The 19,716-nt window shown below is 37.3% G+C and overlaps 2 protein-coding genes across 2 annotated transcripts in view; one reads left to right on the forward strand and one right to left on the reverse strand.

Moving 5' to 3' along the window:
* Positions 1 to 1,215: 1,215 nt before the first annotated feature.
* LOC122750952 (serine/threonine-protein phosphatase 4 catalytic subunit-like) lies at positions 1,216 to 2,154 on the forward strand. The gene is given in 2 exon segments (XM_043997836.1): positions 1,216 to 1,701; positions 1,703 to 2,154. Coding segments are annotated over 2 exon segments (918 nt in total). The 3' UTR covers positions 2,135 to 2,154.
* A 1,514-nt stretch (positions 2,155 to 3,668) lies between these two features.
* Positions 3,669 to 19,716, reverse strand: part of ZBTB11 (zinc finger and BTB domain containing 11) — a 31,858-nt gene continuing 15,810 nt past the window's right edge. Inside the window, exons 3-11 of the mRNA XM_043998335.1 lie at positions 18,969 to 19,200; positions 16,540 to 17,393; positions 16,119 to 16,298; positions 14,642 to 14,878; positions 13,473 to 13,617; positions 11,469 to 11,586; positions 10,826 to 10,984; positions 10,535 to 10,710; positions 3,669 to 6,374 (exon numbers count right to left, since the gene is read on the reverse strand). Coding sequence (XP_043854270.1) covers positions 5,857 to 6,374; positions 10,535 to 10,710; positions 10,826 to 10,984; positions 11,469 to 11,586; positions 13,473 to 13,617; positions 14,642 to 14,878; positions 16,119 to 16,298; positions 16,540 to 17,393; positions 18,969 to 19,200 — 2,619 coding nt within the window. The 3' untranslated portion in view covers positions 3,669 to 5,856. The remainder of the gene's footprint in view (positions 6,375 to 10,534; positions 10,711 to 10,825; positions 10,985 to 11,468; positions 11,587 to 13,472; positions 13,618 to 14,641; positions 14,879 to 16,118; positions 16,299 to 16,539; positions 17,394 to 18,968; positions 19,201 to 19,716) is intronic.

Raw genomic sequence — 19,716 nt, forward strand, 5'->3', positions numbered from 1 at the left:
GGCATGTGGGACAGCCAGAGAAAATGCCTGGAACTGAGAGATGGAGTGTCTTTTTCATGGAACAGCTGTTAGGCCAGTGTCATTTAATTGAAGAGTACAGAGTAGGAGGAAATGGGGGTGGGTGAGAGGGGGTGGTGGTATAAGGCAGAAAGGTAAGGGGGGGGTAGGTTATGAAGAACTTTCAATGCCAAACAGGAGGCTTTATATTTGATCCTGGATGTGATAGTGAGCCAATGGAGTCTTACTGTGACACTGTTGGATCTGTTTTAAGAAAATCACTTTGCTCTATGGAGAATGGACTGGAGTGGGAAGAGACTTGTGGCAGGTAGACCAACCAGCAAACTATTACAATAGTCCAAATGTGACAAGATGAGAGCCTGCACTAGGGTGGTTGCAATATCAGAGGAGAGATTTATATTCAAGAGATGCTGCAAAAGTAAAAACAGGCCTTGGCAATAGATTGGCTATTGAATGAGAAATAGTGAGGCTGACAGCTAAGTTGTCACCTTGGGGCAACTAGCAGGATGTTGGCACCTTTGACAATAATAGAGAAGTGGGGTGCTGCAGGGTAGCTTTGGGGGAAAGAGAATGAGTTCAGTTTTGGACATGTTGAATCTAAGATGTCTACAGGAATCCAATTCAAATGGTCTGAAAGGCAGTTGAAGATTTTAGACTAGAGGTCAGCACTGGATAAGTAGAATTGAGAATCCTCAACATAGAATGATCCTTAAATCCATTGGAGCTGTTAAGATCAACAAGTGAAGTTGTATATAGAGGACTAAGAGAGAGTGGTGTCCTTTGCCTCAGCTTTCACATCTCTGAAGTGAGGCTATAATACTCACACTACCTATCTCTCAGGGTCGTTGTACAGAAAATGTATCCTAAACCTTAAAGCAGTATATTAATGTGAGCTATTTCATCTTTGTAAACTCAGTAAATGAAGCTAATGTTCATTGAATTGAATAAAATAATACAATTTTAAAGTATTTTATAGTGCCATTGTCATAGAAAACTTGTCTAGAGTAGCCCCAGCGGTGGCGGCCGGGAGCGGACGGAGGCTCAAAGGTGGAGTCCAGATCCCGAGGCTCGAGAGTCGGGTCCCGGAGCCGCCGCGTCGGAGGCACCCGTGCGGGCGGGCGGAATAGGGAGGGGCTCGGACCCCTGGGTGCGTCTCCCTCCCCCCCCTCGCGCGGGGCCGCGTGACGCGGGGGGACCATGGCGGAGATCAGTGACCTGGCCCGGCAGATCGAGCAGTTGCGCCGCTGCGAGCTCATCAAGGAGTGCGAGGTCAAGGCTCTGTGCGCCAAGGCCAGAGAGATCTTGGTGGAGGAGAGCAATGTACAGAGGGTGGACTCCCTCGTCAGGGTATGTGGGGACATTCATGGACAATTCTGTGATCTCAAGGAGCTGTTCAGAGAGGGTGGCGGTGTCCCTGAGACCAACTACCTCTTCATGGGGGTTGTAGACAGAGGCTTCTACAGCGTCGAAACATTCCTGCTGCTTGCCCTCAAGGTCTGGTATCCTGACCGCATCACTCGGATTCGGGGGAACCATGAGAGCAGGCAGATCACCCAGGTCTACGGCTTCTATGACGAGTGTTTGCGAAAGTATGGGTCAGTGACTGTATGGCGCTACTGCACTGAGATCTTTGACTACCTCAGCCTGTCCGCCATCATTGACGGCAAGATCTTCTGCGTGCATAGGGGCCCTCTTTCCCTCTATCCAGACCCTGGACCAGATCCGGACGATTGACCCGAAGCAGGAGGTGCCCCATGATGGGCCCATGTGTGACTTGCTCTGGTCTGACCCTGAAGACACGACGGGCTGGGGTGAGAGTCCCCGAGGAGCTGGCTACCTCTTTGGCAGCGATGTGGTGGCCCAGTTCAATGCAGCCAATGGTATTGACATGATATACGGGGCTCACCAGCTGGTGATGGAAGGCTACAAGTGGCACTTCAATGAAACTGTGCTCACGGTGTGGTTAGCACCCATCTACTGCTATCGCTGCGGAAATGTGGCAGCAATCTTGGAGCTGGATGAGCACCTCCAGAAAGACTTCATCATTTTTGAAGCTGCACCCCAGGAAACCCGGGGCATCCCTTCCAAGAAGCCAGTGGCTGACTACTTCCTGTGACCCCCACCCAAGTCCCTTCCACCCCCATCCTTTACTCCTCTCCCCAGCCTCAACATCCTTTGGACCACTGTGACAAGGTGGGAGAGATTTCCCCGTCTCCTCCCTAGGATCTCAGAGGACACTGGGAGAGCAGAGAAGCCTTTCCCATGACGTGTTCTGTCCTAGGCAGAGGTGTGTGTGTGTTGGGGGGGGGGGGGGTTAGGAGGACAACCTTTGATCCAATTTCCTCCTCTCCCAGATTCTTGGTTTCTAAGTTTCTGGTGGGTTTTTTTTCCTGGTTTTCTCCTTTTTGCTTGTTTGTTTTTAGATAAAAACTTTGGGGAAAAATAAAAAAAAAAATTCTAATAAAAGAAAGAAAATGAAAAAAAAAAAGAAAACTTGTCTAGATGAGTTATAGACTGCTGAGTCAGACTTTATAGGTTTTTCCTTATCAGTGATCTCCCACCCATCAAAAATGGAAACTATTGGTTTCAGCACCTTTCTTCTCCTTGGTGTCCGAGAGTATGTTTTTTCTTCATTTTTGCTTTACAAGACAGTAGTGTACATAGGCACTAGAAATTTTTAGGTATATGGTCAAAATTCCAGTTTTTCCTTTATGAGCTGGGGTGGGGTAGGAGTACAGACAGGGTTAATCTCAACAGCAGTTCAAGGTGGCCTAGACACCCCAGTTGTTCCCCATATCAATTTCTTTCTTTCTATTGTTTTGCAGGGCAATGAGAGTTAAGTGACTTGCCCAGGGTCACACAGCTAGTGTCAAGTGTCTGAGGCCGGATTTGAACTCAGGTCCTCCTGAATCCAGGGAAGGTGCTTTATCCACTGCGCCACCAAGCTGTGCCCCCCCCCAATCAATTTCAATCCTGTTAACCTATAGAAGGCCTTTCTTACCCTTCTAGAAAATGGAAGTACACTATAAAAACTACACACTCATTTTTCAAAATGCAGAAATGGAATACCAAATAAGATTTTATATTTGCATATTACTGATCCCCCTCTAATCAATTATAACCTTTAATTTAGTAACCTTGGTTTTTTTTCAAGTAGATTTCTTACAAATGGATTCAGGATAATGCTGCTTATTAATATTTTTATACAATAACAAATACAACAAACATTTTTATTAAATAATATTATGGGGAATGAGTTTAAAGATAAAGTAGGGTTTATTTAAAGTAGAGGTTTTAAGATTTAAGAAAAAATAGGGTTCAAAATAGGAGTTCTAAGTTCTACTTAGTTCACTAATAGAAGAAGGAAGTCTAGAAGAGTTAATTTTTCTGAAGGCTTTTTAAAAAACTTTCACTTTGTGCAGTATTATTTTACATTTAACCCTACCTATCTTTATCTGAGAAACATCATTTTAAGATTATCAAGCCCTCAAAAACATGAAAATATATTGTTTGGGGGAGAAAAAGTTACTTTTCTTGTTTCCCTAATATTATTATTATTTCTGAACACATCAATTATTAAATAATTATGGAATAATTAAAGCTAAAATAATTTGTCCCATGGTAATATTAAAATATCTAAAACATTCAAATGTCTTTAAACATTTATTTCTATGCTTAATACCAACTTATGTACATTTAAATGCATTTCTCCAGCGAAGTTGGAAACCATTTACATTACATTTGACTTTGTAATATTAAATTTAACTTGAAGCAGTATGGATTGTAGCCATTCTTTACGGCCACATGGCCCATGTTTTACCCAAGGGATTAATATTGGATTTGTTAAGAAACAAAATTCCTATTTTTTTCTTTTGCCCCAGCAAAAACTGATCAACTTAATTATAGATAAAATATTATCCAGAAAAAGAACAATATTTGCCTTATAGAAAGCACTTGTAAGCTTTAAAATACGACAAGCCTCTATTCAACTTCAAAACTTTTAAACAAGATTCAACAGCTGGTTTTATTTACATATTTATGACATACATTAATGGTCTATTTGTCTTACAACTCAGTAAATCCAATACTATAAACAAGAGTATGTGTGAACAAAAATAACAGAGTTCCAAATTTTAGTCAAGTTGAAACAAATTTTCATAAGAGCTTAAAAAAAAAAAGTCCTACCCCCCCTTTAAGCCCCCAAACAAGCAGCCTTTTAAAAGTTGGACTATTTTAAAATTTTCTTCCTAAAATTGAATTTGTCAGCCATATAGCTATTAGAGGATTGGAAAATTTGCAAAAGCAAATATCATGTATGCAGATCAGATGCATGCATGGCTAACATTTACTCCTTGCCCTTAAAGTCATGTTAAAGGCAAATTGGAATAAATATCTTGGTAACATGTATACATCAAGGCACATCTTTGCTTGTGCTTAGGAACGATTCACCTATAATTTCTTTTTAGAAAAAAAATTGTGCATTTTACAATTGTTCCAAACACTTAAAAGCTGAATTATAATAATTACATCTCAAGTAGTAGTTTCTTAGGTGGAGCTACCAAGATCCTCCCCCCTTGGTGTTTTTGGAAAGGTGGGAGGCTGGTCAACTTGAATACGGATGTGGACATTTAAAAAATATACACACTTGAATAAATGTAATTTTTAGCTTTCGTGTAATCTATCTTTTATCGAATTCGTTTTCAACAATCAGGTGGGTTACAAATGACAAATTTTTTTTTTTTTTTGAGATTTAGTATACTGTAGTGAGGGCTGAAAAGAATTTGTTATTATTTAACTTGACTATTACGCAGTATTCTTGCAACTTATTGCATGTGTTGGTAGCATTTTGTTTCTAAATTGATCCAGTTTTTCAACTAAATTAAGCAATTAAACATGATACAATCACTGAAAACATCAAACCTAGTTTTGACTTGTTCATGCTATAGCAAAAGAACAAGATTTTCCATTTATTGTACTAAAATTAACATGGAAGGATTTCCCTCATCAACAGTGTTCAATTTCAACAATAACAAAGCCCTCCACCTTCAGGGTCAATTTCTTTGCCTTGAAGAGATAACAAAACAAGGCAGATTTTGCTGGACATACTATGCAATTTCATGGCATTAAAAAACAAACTAGGACTAAATATTCAGTTATAGATTGCCTACATAGTCAAGTGCAAACTTGATTTATAACCATGTGGCTTAATAAGTGCTTTAAAATGAAATAGAATCCTTGACTCGGAAGGGTTTGAATTTAAACAGTAAGTCACGAATCACAGATTTAAAGACATTAAAAGCTAATATTGTACACAACAGTGTACCTAAAGACACTAGTAAAATGCTTTAACATCTGAATTTTCTTTTCAATCTGTAAATAGGGCAAGTCAAATCACAAAATTTTACCTCCATATTTTGATGAGAAAAGGACTGAAACCCTAGTGGAGAAATATCCTTTTAAGCTCAAAATATACATTCAAAATAAAGTGAAAACAGGACTGAAACTGTATAGTTCTAAGTACAGCATTTATAAAAATTAATCCATTAAAAATTATACCATGATAAACAATTAAATAGAAACATTTGTTTCAAATCTCTATGCTGGATGACTAAAATTGGAGATAGAGAGAGGGAAAGAGTGGGGGGTAGAGGGAGAAATCGATCTCGACAGAACTTAATAGGCTGGACAGACTGTTTAGCAATGCAGATAGTGTGTCATTAAGCAGCAAAAAACCTTGAAATAAGGACTCTGAGCTGTAAGTCATATGTTGTAAACGTGTGCAAGTTCATGGCACAGGAAGAGTCATCACCAAAATTTCCTCTAGTTCCATTACTGTGCTCACTCTGGTTCTGAAACATGTGCCACCTCAACTTCCACTGTTTCAATAGCTTCTGTTACTTCAGATATTTTCTGTCCTTGCTGTTGTGCCAGTACATAATTAACTACTTGCATAATACTTTGGTCAGAAAGAGTTGACACTGATGCACATTCCTCAGTAGCTGCAACAGCTTCAATAGCTTCAATGGTTTCTCCAGTTACTACAACAGTCTCGATTTCCTGAGGACCACTGCTTTCTTGTTCTTGCATGCCTGATGTTAAGATGCTAAAGGCATGCTCCACTTGAGTTCCCTGGTTATGAAACTGAAGGGTATCTTTCTCCAGCATAATCTTGCAAGGCACATAATCCCTATGGAATTTGGTCATGTGTTTCCGGAGTGTTCGAGCATCAATATAAGCTTCATTGCATACAGGACAGACATAGGGCCTTTCACCTGTGTGTGTTCTTACATGGCGTTTCAGGGAACGTGCATCAGCCCAAGCAACCCCACACGTTAAGCATTCGAATGGCTTAACTCCTATAGGAAGAAAAAAATAATATATTAAATAATTACCAGGAAATTACTTTAAACTTTTATGGCCTAAGTTGTTTTTTGGTTTTTTTGGAAGGCAATTGTGTTTCAGTGACTTGCCCAGGGTCACTGCTATTAAATGTCAAGTGTCTGAGGCTGAATTCGAACTCAGGCCCTCTTCATTCCAGGGCCAGTGCGCTATCCACTGGGCCAACTAGCTGTCCCCAGGCCTAAGTTGTTTTTTTGTTGTTTGTTTGTTTGGTGAGGCAATTGGGGTTAAGTGACTTGCCCAGGGTCACACAGCTAATAAGTGTTAAGTGTCTGAGGCTGAATTTGAACTCAGGTCCTCCTGATTCCAGGGCCAGTGCTCTATCCACTGTACCACCTAGCTGCCCCAGGCCTAAGTTTTAAGGTTACAGGAGTCTTAACTTGCTTTATAGTAGCTGATAGAGTGAACATAATATTAGAACAATCAACATTATATTCCATGTTGATCCATGATTTCTCTTAGATCTCTATCTTCTACATAATGATTTCAATAAAGTTACATGGGTATAAAGAGATGGGGTGCTTTTTATTATATATTTAATAGAGTTCTACTCCTGAAGGAGAGGGTCCTTAAAGGAGATTCTCCCAGGATTAAGAGAACAATTGTGGAGGCCTTCAAGCTGAATGAAGTTGGGAGCTAACTCTATGGTAGAGATGGACCCCCAAACTATACATGACATAAAATCTGTAAACACTCATTAGTAACACTGATACAGGGCAGCTAGATGGCGCAGTGGATAGAGCACCGGCCCTGGATTCAGGAGTACCTGAGTTCAAATCCGGCCTCAGACACTTAACACTTACTAGCTGTGTGACCCTGGGCAAGTCACTTAACCCCAATTGCCTCACTAAAAAAAACAAAAAACAAAAAAAACCCCACCAAAAAACACTGATACTCTGCTCGTGACTACAATTTTCAAATACTTAAGTCAAGTCATTGTTTTGTCCTGTGATTTTCTCTCTGCAGATGATTAAGCACTAAGTAGTTCAGAGGCACCTCAAACTCAATGTCCAAAACAAGTCATTACCTCTTTATATTCTCTTTCTATGGTTTTTTCAGTTGATTATCCTTCTCCAGGTTTGCAACTCTGGAGTTTTCCTTGATACTAGCTCCTGCTCCTCCCCCACCACTTGTCCAATCAGTTGCCAAGTCTTATTGATTCCACCTCCCTATATTCTATCAAATACATTATGTTCTCTCCACTCAGTCACTACTCTTGTTCAGCACCCCCTCATTGCCTGCCTCTCTCCAGCTAAAAAAATCATCAATGGCTCCCTATTTTTTTTTTAAAGGAAAGAACTCAAATTCCTCAGCCTGTGTCATTTAAAGCTCTACACAATGTGGGTACAATCTACCTTTCAGATTTATTTCATGTTACTTCCCGCCCCGCCCCCCCCCACATACTATGTTTCAGCTAAATTGGTATGACTAGTTAGTTGTTCCTTGAACTCAACAACACTCCATCTCTGTGCCTTTGTATAGGCTGTCCCCAACCATCTAGGATTCACTTCCTACTCATCTTCACCTCAGAATCTTTGGGTTCCTTCAAAGTTCAACTTAAGTGCCACCTCTTACCTAATTCAACTTGAAGCTTCCTGATCATCCCAGTTGTTAGTTTCCTTTCCTTCCTCAAGCTGCTCTGTATTTAGTTCTCTATGTACAACCTGTCTACACCCAGTAGAATATATATCCCTTGAGGCTATGAACTATTTTATTTTTGTCTTTTTAAACTCCTCCTCTCTACCATCCCTACCACAGTGCCTTGCACTGTGGCACTTGTTATAAACAAGTATATCAAAATCTTTTATTCCTGTGAATTGAGGGAAATGCTGTAAATAGTAGTAAGACTATGAACTGGGAGAAATTACCCGGTTTACTGCTTATACTATATCAACATTTTAAAAGATATTATATAAACACTGTACAGTAATCATGACAATTTTCTCACTGCAAGAAACTACCATCTTCTCAATGACCATTTATTCTACTGACTGTAAAGGTTAATTCAAGAAAAAAGATGGAAAAATAGTAACTATTAATGAACACCTGATGAAGATATCCTTGTTTATAGAATTTTTAAGGAAGTTATGTAGCTAAAAAATATATGCTAAATGCTTTTTGTTACTTTTTTTTAGAAAGTTTTGTTATTTATTTTTGACAATCATTTTTTAAAAATCGAGTTTCAAATTCTTTACCTCCCTTCCAGCCCCTTCCTTACCACTGAGAAGGCAAGCAAAAATAACACTCTTTATACACATGAAATCATGTGAAACATACTTCCACATTAAATATGTTGTTTACAAAAGAAAGAATGCTTTAATCTGTACTCAAGAGTTCATCAGTTCTTTTTCTGGAGGTAGATAGCATTTTTCATTAAGAGTCCTTTGGGGGCGGGGGGCAGCTAGGTGGCACAGTGGATAAAGCAGTGGCCCTGGAGTCAGGAGGACCTGAGTTCAAATCCAGCCTCAGACACTTAACACTTACTAGCTGTGTGACCCTGAGCAAGTCACTTAACCCCCAATTGCCTCACCAAAAAAAGGAAAAAAAAAAGAGTCCTTTAGAATTTTCATGGATCACTGTATTGATCAGAGTAGCTAAGTTTTTTACAGTTGATCATCATTACAATATTGCTGTTATAGTGTACAGTGTTCTTCTGATTCTGCTCATCTAACTTTGCAACAGTTCGAACAAGTCTTCCCAGGTTTTTCTGAAACCATCCCCATCCCCATTTTTTATAGCACAGCAGTATTCCATATCCCAATCATATACTACAAGTTGTTCAGCCATTCCCCAACTGATGAGCATCCCCATAATTTTCAATTCTTTGCCACCACAAAAAGAGCTTCTATAAATATTTCTGTACATCAAGTCCTTTTCCCTTTTCTTTGATCTCTTTGGGATACAGACCTTTGAGCAGTATCACTAGGTCAAAGGGTATGTACAATTTTATAGCCCTTTGAGTATGATTCCAAATTGTTCTCCAGAAATGGCTGGAGTTCAGAACTCCACCAACAGTTTATTTGTCTACCTATTTTCTTGCATCTCCCTGAGCATTTATCATTTCTATCACATTAGCTAATTTGAAAGGTGTGAGGTGGCGGCTCAGAGCTGTTTCCTTTAAATGATTTTATTATTTTTTAAACCAACAATGGAGTCCCTGATAAGTAAGAACAAATTTTAAGAACTCAGTGAATAAGCAATGTAGAAAACTTCACAAATAGGTAAAGTTAATCTAAGAGCAGCAAGAACCTCTCAAATATAGGCAACATAGAATAGAGAAAATTATAAGATAGACTTTTACAAAGCCTACTTGCTGGGAGTTCTGAAATTTCCAGAAGTGAAGCCTTTACCTGGACCTATAGTTAAAGAAGTTCCAGGGTATTAGTCAAATTGCCTAAGCACCTAAGATGTTCCTGAAATTATTCAGGGAGTCATTCTGTAAATATGGGCAGGTCTGAGTAGTTAATGGCTTTCTAGATCTCAAAAGACTTTTTTACTCGCCCCCACCCCCCCCCCATCCATCTAACTGATAAAAATAAAAAAATTATAACCTCAAATCTTTAAACTACACAACAGCTTCTGAAATGTCACATTTTGCCAAAAACATCTTCTGTAGATACTACATTCACTAATGGAAGAAGCTACAGATAGAAGGAGAAAGTGTATTCGCCTTAGGATACCAATGCTATTGATATGGTAATACATCTTCTATGGACAAGTTCTCTGCTTACAATTTATTATTACTTGGTGATACCTAATGCATACTGAATACCTGTTTTCTGAAGTCACATTATCATAGTGTACTTTCTTCCCTTTTCAAGTGAGTAATAGTCTTCTATCTTAACAAAGTTCAGCTAAATGGGTTTCATTATGTACTGAGATGTTTATGCTTAAATAAAACTTATTAGAATAGGATTCCACTTGTAACTAAGATGAGTAGATTGTACAGGTGCGTTCTAGAATCACAACATTAGTCACTTCCAACAGAAAAGGAAGAGGATGGAGCCTAGTGGGTTCACAAACAATAATGGTAGAAAGTTGGAAAGTGAGGAGAAAAACAGTTTCAAAAGGGCATTCCTTCTATATTAACATGTTTAAACATATATAGATAGCCTACCTTCATGGTTGTTCATATGTCTTCTATATTCCCGTAATTGAGTGAATTTTCTTCCACACTGTTCGCACACACGTTCTAGATTTTGTTTTGCTCTTCCTTTCTTCCCATGAGTAGCTTTTTTTACATGTCTTCTATATAAAGCTTTTTCATAGAATTCCTTACCACATACATTGCACCTAAAACATGACACATGATTTTACCCTTTTATACATCAGAAAAACCCTAAGAATCCGACCTGGAAGTACTCTTTCACGTCTTAGTTTAGATCAGAACTTTCTCGAGCTTACTCACCTATAAGGCTCTGTGACAGAATGAGACTTTACATGAGAATACCAATCTTTTTTCCAACTGTAGCACTTTTCACAAAATTGGCACTGGAATGGCTTCACACCAAGATGTTTGTTCATGTGCTGGCGGAGATCTCGAGCTTCAAAGAAACTTTTTTCACATCTGCAATAAAGAAATTTAATCACCAAACTGAATCACATTCTTATTCAAAGCAAGTTTTCATTTTTTATTGATGCTGTCTGTTTTTAGTTCACATTTCTTTTTTGATTGATCTCTCTGCCTTCCCTGCACTACATGTTATCCTTTGTAATGAAGATTTATAAAGAAAAAGCAGTTCAGCAAAACCAACCAACACATTAATCATGCCCAACGGTACATGCAAAATTTTCTGTGTACAGTCCCCTAACTCTGCAATGAAATAATTGATGGAAGTGTACTATCTCAACTTTTCTCTGGGTCCAAACTTAATCACTGCAATTGCACTGTGCAAAACAAGTTTTTATAAGCATAATAAATTTATGGAAACACTATCATAAACTGACAAATTCAAACAGAGGAATTCTGTAACATTTAAACTTTTGTCAGATAACCAAGTAGAACAAATTGTGTTGAAACTAGTTGAATGTTTTCCATTCTAAACACTTACTGAGTACACTGATAACCTCGAACCTCAGGCTTTGGCTGATGTTTCTTTAGGTGCTTGCTGAGTCCAGAGCCCCTGTGAAAAGACTTTCCACAGATTGAGCAAAGGTATTTTGACTCTCCTGTTAAAATAAAAAAACCTGTCAACTTTGTAACTCTTTATCAATAATATTTTTCCTAAAAGTCTTATACATTCTGAACTTAAGAACAACAACAAAAAAGGGTATCTGAAACCCTAAACTTCACTATTTATAGTTTTTAAAAAGGTTTGTCAACTTTAATAACACATTAACAAAAAATGCTCTATTTTCTCCTGAATTCCCTTTCCTAATGGTATTCCTTTATTTTAGGTAACTATTTTAAATGAGTTTTAAAACAAGTTACAGAATACAGCTTTAAAAAAAACTACATTTCTATAAACATTTCACAAAGACATTTCAAAGTGCACTGTTTAAAATGGTATATGTAGGGCAGGTAAATAGTGCAAGAGATAGAGCATCAGCTGTGAAGTCAAGAGGACCTGAGTTCAAATCCAGCCTCAGACGCTTACTTAGCTGTGTAACTCTGGGCAAGTCATTTAACCCTGATTGCCTCCCAAAACAAAAACAAAACAAAACAGGAAAAAAATGGTATATATGATAACAAGACATATAATTAATGTAAAAATATGTCATCAATGATAAAGTTACTGCAAAGAGTTCCTATTATTACATGACACAAGTAAATAAGTAAATGTGTCTTTTGCTGATAAAATAACTGGTCTTGAAAACATACATAATATTATTCAAATTTATATAATGTGATTAATAAAATAAATTTAAGTGCTACTGAATTAATAGTACCTTTTTGTCCATATATAATTTCTTGCTTTTGTTTTGTTTTTTTTTTTTGCAGGGCAATGAGGGTTAAGTGACTTGCCCAGAGTTACACAGCTAGGGGGTAGCGAGGTGGTGCAGCAGGATAGAGCACTGGCCCTGGAGTCAGGAGGACCTGAGTTCAAATCTGGCCTCAGACACTTGATACTTACTAGCTGTGTGACCCTGAGCAAGTCACTTAACCCCCATTGCCTCACCAAGAAACAAAAAACAAAAAACAGAGTTACAAAGCTAGTAAGTGTCAAGTATCTGAGGCCAGATTTGAATTCAAGTCCTCCTGAATCCGGAGCCGGTGTTTTATCCACTGCTTCACCTAGCTGCCCCAATATATAATTTCTTTTTTTTCCAAATAAATATTTTATTATTTTCCAGTTACATGTAGAGATAGTTTTCAACATTTGTTTTTATAAGATTTCTTGTTTCAAATTTTTCTCCCTCCTTCCCCTTCCCAAGACAGCAAGTAATCTGATATAGGTTATATATGTACAATCACATTAAACATATTTCTGCATTAGTCATGTAATGAGAGAAGAATCAGAGCAAAAAGGAAAAACCTCAAAAAAGAAAAACTACAAAAAAAAATAGAAATAGTATGGTTTGATCTGCATCCAGATTCAACAGTTCTTTTTTTCCCCCCTGGATTTGGAGAACATTTTCCATCATGAATCCTTTAGAACCATCTTGGACCATTGTATTACTGAGAAGAATCAAATCCAATATATAATTTCTTAATAAATACTAATAGTGCAAACCACTGTCATATTGGGGCATACAAAAAAAATTTTTATGTTAAAAAGGGTTTCTCATACCCAAAAATTAGGTTAGTTATTAAATCTATTATTTGCCTATGGCCCAATTTCTTATAAGCATAGCCTAATTGCTTTAAGGTACTGAAGTTATAACCCTATATCAAGCTATATTATTTAAGTAAAATGCTGTTAGTAGTTCCTTTTTAATACTGGAAAAAATACAGGTTTTCCAAAAAACAAACAAACCAATCCAATCTTTACTGTCCTAATATATGAAAATTTACTACACTGGAGGAAGCTTTTTAGTATCAATTCCTTTCCTAGGACAAAAACTATGTACACTCACACACATGCATAGCATATCAATATAATTGTTCTTAGTACCTGTATGAATGCTCATATGTTCTTGAAGACTACGCTTGGTGACAAAAGACTTAACACAGAGTTCACACTGGAACTGTTTCTGTGCTTCATGGAGAGCCAGGTGTAATTTTAAACCATGCTTGTAAATGAAAGCTTTTCCACATACCTATGAAAAGTTTTTGTTAAAGTGATTAGTTTAAAAAAAAAAGGAAAGGGAGAGCAAGCACTATTTCTGAAGAACAAGAGACTATTCACAAGCCACGAAGACGACTTTACTATTTTAAAGCCAGATTGTAAGGACTGACTATTCCATCTGTAGAGCTATATATAGATTCATATTGCTCATGAAGGGATAACAGAAGTACCCTTATATTATTTAATAAATGCTATGATAATAGCTCATACTGTCTCTGTGAAACAGATAATTTAAGTACTGGCCTCATTTTATACATGAGGAAACTGACCCTCAAAGACAGTGAAGTGATTTGTCTATAGTTAGTGTCCTATGCTAAGGACCAAAAATGTATACCAACTAACACAATAGACTGAATAGAGGGATTTCATTAACTAATCAGTTATACTGTTACATGTCCATGTCAGTCTCCCAGGAGAAAGGGCAATGTAGAAGGACACCAGAAATATATAAAGTCCAGGACTCTGCTTGAACCACAGATGCCCCAAGGAATAACCTTTGGATCCTGGACAATCCAAATCATAAAGAGGAGCCTTAAGGATGACAGAATGGGAACCCACGAATATATATGGCAGAGAAAACCAATCTGTTTTAGGAGGCTCTGATAAGTTCAGACAAAAATCTATCACTTTAAAAATTTTGATAAATTTTGTTTAAACATAACCACCCCTTTCCTACCCACACCCAATTAAACCCACTTACAAAATATATTTCCTGAGAAGTTTATTATTGGTTGTTAACAGAAAGGATGTTGTCTGTCCTTCAATTTGGATATGATGATACTTATCTTGATGTCTATATCTGATCAGCTTTGTTGCATTTCCATGAGAACACTCATGGCCTAAGCAAATTGCAAAACAGCAGAACTCTCTAACATTTGATATGTGAGAGTGACTCTGCTATTAGAATATAGTAAAGCCGTTTTGTCACTATGGTTAATTTAGATCTTTTTCTTTTAACATATATTATATCTATTGAACCATATATACACATTTACCTGGCATGCATGAGGCTTCACACCTGTGTGCTTCAACATGTGTATTCTTAGAGAATATAATTTGGGCAATGTCCTTCCACATATAGAACATATAAACTCCCGCTTGGTTCGACCCTTTTCAGTTGATGTTCCTGAATCTTCTTCAGCAGTAGAGGAAGTAGGCACATCACTTTTTCGGGTATGTCGAATGAGGTGTGCTCGTAAAGAAGCACTATACTGAAATTCTTTTTTACACAACTAAAAATAAAAAAATTAAAGTCAGTAATTTAGAAATACATTTAATTTTAACCCAAATAATTGGAAATTCCGTCAAATACTCTCTCACTAAACATTTATTGAGCTTCTGCTTGCCATAGAGCTCTGGAAGACACTAAGACAAAGACTTGGTTCTGCTCCCTGAACCAAGCAGAGAAGGAGATAGTTCACCTACATAAAAAGAAAAAGTTCTAAAGTAGGGATGATCTGAGATCTACATCAATTATATTTTTTATAAAAAGATGCCTTCATTAAAAAAAAAAAGCCCACAACTTACCTAAAAGTACTTAATACAAAGATTAAAAACTCTTTTTTTTCAAAAGTTACATGTTGAATTTATTATATGATTAAAAGAAAAAACAAACTATGAAATAAGAGATTCTGTTTTATGTACAATCCTCATTTTCTATTCTATTTTGTATATTGAAATGCTCATTTAATTTGGTGTTAGGTTCAGGAAAAAAACAGTGAAACAGTTAACATTTTTTTCTATTTGACTTCGGAATATTTTTTTTCTTCATACTGCACTCTTCCTCATCTCTTATTAGTCAGATGCTTTCTGCCACTCTCTCCTCCTTCACCCATTTCACATGAAGAGATACAGCCTTACTCCTTACCAAACTAACCCCTCTCCCTGCACAGGCAATTCCATTCCATCTCATCTCCTCTGACAGATTGTCCCTTCCTTCTTCCCCACTGCACTATTTTCAATCTCTGCCTGTCTATTGGCACCTTTCCTACCATCTATGAACATGCCCATGTCTCCCCCATCTTCAAAAAACTTCCTTTGACCCTTTCATCCCTGCCAACTATCATCCTAGACCTCTTCTATCCTTTGGGGCTAAAATCCTTGAAAATGCCTTCTACAATTGGTGCTTCTACTTTCTCTTCACTCTCTTCTTAACCCTTTAGAATCCAGCTTCCAACCTCATCATTTCACCCAAACTACTCTACTACTAATGATCTCTTCTTAGTTGCCAAATATTTTTCTCAATTCACCTTCTCCTCAACCTTTCTGTAGCCTTTGACACTGAAGAACTCTTTCTCATAAACAAAACCAAAATAAATCCATAAAAAAACCAAAAACATATTTAAAGAAATAATAGTTACTGGAGAAAAATTAACCTAAAATAGCATATCAGGATAACAAAAAATATCAATCCATCAGATTCAAGCCATCATATATTTAAAGGGATTTTTTTTTTAAATAGCAGAAACTTACTGGGCACTTGTAATCTTTAGTTCTTTCATGTTTCAATGTGTGCATGATAAGTGCATAGCGTCTCTGAAAATCCATTCCACATTCACTACATCTGTGTGCTGTTTCTTCTTCTGTGTTCTCATTAGCCTCTCTTTTGGGCTGCTTCATTTTTTTCCCCCTTTGAACTAATTTCAGAGCAACCTAATTACAAAGTAGGAAATGCATTTCAATGAAGGAGTGTTAATTTTGATATCCTAGTTTCATGACCATTTTGCTAATATTTTTTGGAACTTCTAGAATGGCAATTAGATCTCATCCCTGCCTCCTCCCCCCCCCCAAAAAAAGGTCTGTTACATCTTTTCTATAGGCATACCTTTAATGAACAAATTAATTTCAACATTAGGTCAAGATGAGAAGTGTGTGTACATATTGATCATCATACCTGCTGAACTGCAGACTTAGGATTGGCTTTCCTATTCTGAAGTTTTTTCTCTATTCCTTTGTGTAGTCGTATATATCCACCTTCACTAACAGAGCGTTGACGAAGCCTGCTTTTATAAGTGTCATCAGGGCTCAGAGCTGCCTTCTCTTGTTGTGCAACAGGGCTTTCTTGGACTTGTGTTAGCCGTCTACGTTTTTGCTTGTGATCTTCTGCAACATCATCCTCGGCACAGGTATCTTCAAATGATTTACTACGTTCATCATTTTCCATTTCTTTGTCCACTGGAGTGCTGCTGTCCCTTTCCTCTACCACAGAAGGAATGGGAAGGGCATTGGAAACTTTGTCATCTTTTCTGGTATCTGAAGTTTCTATTTCAAGAATTAACATGTTGCTGTTTGTCACTGTTTCAGACTTATTTCCAGAATGTGAAGGGGTTATATTTTCTGTCTGTACTAAAACAGACTGAGACTCTGAACAAACCTGGGGTTCAACCTGCTGTGTACTCTCACCTTCCTGCCCATTACCTGGAAATTCTCCATTTACAGGGGACACAAATGCACTGGTTTCAAGTTCCGGGGGTACAACTTCTTCAACGTTGCCCACAGTTTGTGATGTTCCACCATTCTGCTCTGGTAAATTCTGAGTAGATTCAACGGTTTGTACTTCACCTTTTTTGTATACAGTAATCTGCTTTTCCTCCATTAGTTTATGTACACTTTCACAGATTTCCAAGACTTCAGACATGAAAAGGTGGCGGGCCAAGATGGCAACATCTGCCATGCTACAAAAGTCAAAACTTAACACTGAAGTATAAGCAAACTCCAGCAAGGGAAGGAAACTTGACTTACAAAAGCCTGCATAGAACAAAGGGGAAAAGAAGTAGATTGTAAAAGGAAAAATCACAAAAAAACCCAAAGATCTATGCATATTGAGCTGGTGTAAATATCAATATAACACTCTCCCATCATCATCATCACTAAAAATATAAAAGTCAAACATAACCATACCCCCAATCCTGTCTCTGCTCTGTTCATGAACACTGAGGGAATAGAACACAAAATAAATAGCCATTTTCTTCTGTTATATTCTCTTAAAACAAAACAATTTTTATATCTTTTGTTTTTAAATTACCATTTCTAAATATACTCCTCCTTGTCTCCTAGGAAGAGCCATTCCTTGTAACAAAGAATTTAAAAAGAATAAAAAACATGAGCAGAATTCAACAGTATTGCTGTACTTTCTTCCAATTACTCCTGTAAGAATAAATTATGTGGCTAAGAATTGTTCTTAATTCGGAAGTGTTAATTTTATTAACTATATGCTTTCACCGTGAAAAACTACACTTAGATTGTTAAATGAATGTGTTTCATTGGTTTATTAGGGTACTTCATTGGTCTTTATGGTAAGCATTTGCCATGCACATTTATCTTTAACTTGCTTTAAATTTCTAAGAAAGGTAGAAAAGGGAAATACTCTTATATGTTTCTCTTTCTGGCTTAAGATTATAAAAGGCAGGAAAATGATCCCATAGTGTTGTATATATCAAAACACACTATATTCTGAAGGGAGTTCTGTTTAGTCTACCTATTGTAAGATTTCTCCCCTCTACTCAGTCACAAAAGTCAGGAAAAAAAGAATGCCACAGTGCAGAATATTAAAACAATAAAAACATGCACCAACATTTGTGTTACCCTGTGTCTCTTTTTGCTCTGCTGAACAATGGGAACGTCTATACTAGCAATTACCAGGACAGGGAAATTTCATCAAAAGTGAATGTACAATTGTAAATATAGAAGGTTATAAAATATCACTTATTATCACAAGTCATTTCATGGTCAATTAAAAAGTATTACAATTTTATACATAGTTTATATTACCCTCTCTAAAATGCTACATTTTCCCAATATTCACCCGGGAAGTTAAAACACCAAATTTCAGCCAAAGCAGAGCAAATTTTCAAACGATCCATTTAAGGCAATGGACACAGAACCAGGATTATATCTGACTGAAAATTTACTGAATTTGACTGTTAACCGTACTCTATATTTTCTAAATTAAGGTTTCAAAAAACAGATACACAGATACTCTTCCAATCACATATGCTACAACATAACTGTTGTATTGCACAAAAACATCAAGGACAGTCAATACTTCACTCCATGGTGTCTAAAAGCTCTATGACAAATAGCAGAGATTGGTCTGCTATTATCACCATGGGTACTTACACCTCAAGAGGTGGGAATAAAAAAATTTGATACTTTTTCCAAGCCCTGTTCTGGCATCATACATAAAATGAGAAATGGTCCAAGCCAATGCAGTTCAGTTTGTTCCCTGACCCCTCTTAACTATAGCAGATGTTCTCACTCTGGGTCCATGTACTTCTCCCAAAAGTTTATACAAGGGAAAAAAAAATTACTTAAGCATTTTACCTGATAGATCCACCACAGCTTCATGACTGGAAACAGCTCCCTTTTCTATAAAAAGGTCCCGGAAGTACTCGCTGTTAGCTGACAAAACAGACTTATGAGCTCTGTACTCTTCTCCTTCAATTAACAAAGTAACATCACAAAACTGATTGTTAAGTCTCTGCTGATTCAGGTGTTTTAAGACGGCTTGACAATGTTTTGGTGAAGACTGTTTTACAACACCTTTAGTGTCAACCTATTGAAAAGAAATACATGACCAAAGCTGTATTACACTGTCATATATAAACTTTTTTTTTTTTTGATGAGGCAATTGGGGTTAAGTGATTTGCCCAGGGTCACACAGCTGGTAAGTGTCAAGTGTCTGCGGCCAGATTTGAACTCTGGTCCTCCTGACTCCAGGGCCAGTGCTCTACCCACTGCACCACCTAGCTGCCCCCATATATATACTTTCAATGTAAAACAGCTCCATTCTTGAATCAAGTGTCATCAATTAATATAATTTAATGTTCTACTTGAACATCTTCTAAAATGTTTTTCAGTTTTTGTTTTTATTTTTCATTTATTTTTTCTTGCTCCCAACCTGCTCTGCCTATATCATGAGCCCAGCCACTTTCCATTCCCATCCCCCAGAAATGAAAAAAAGAAAAGAGCAAAATGCTTATAACAATCAAGTAGAGCCAAACGACACATTAGCTATGGACAAAACTGTGTCATTCTTTGCATTAGTTTTTCACAGCACTCACCAACATCA

The sequence above is a fragment of the Dromiciops gliroides genome, chromosome 3 (assembly GCF_019393635.1).
Source record: "Dromiciops gliroides isolate mDroGli1 chromosome 3, mDroGli1.pri, whole genome shotgun sequence".
Taxonomy (NCBI): domain Eukaryota; kingdom Metazoa; phylum Chordata; class Mammalia; order Microbiotheria; family Microbiotheriidae; genus Dromiciops; species Dromiciops gliroides.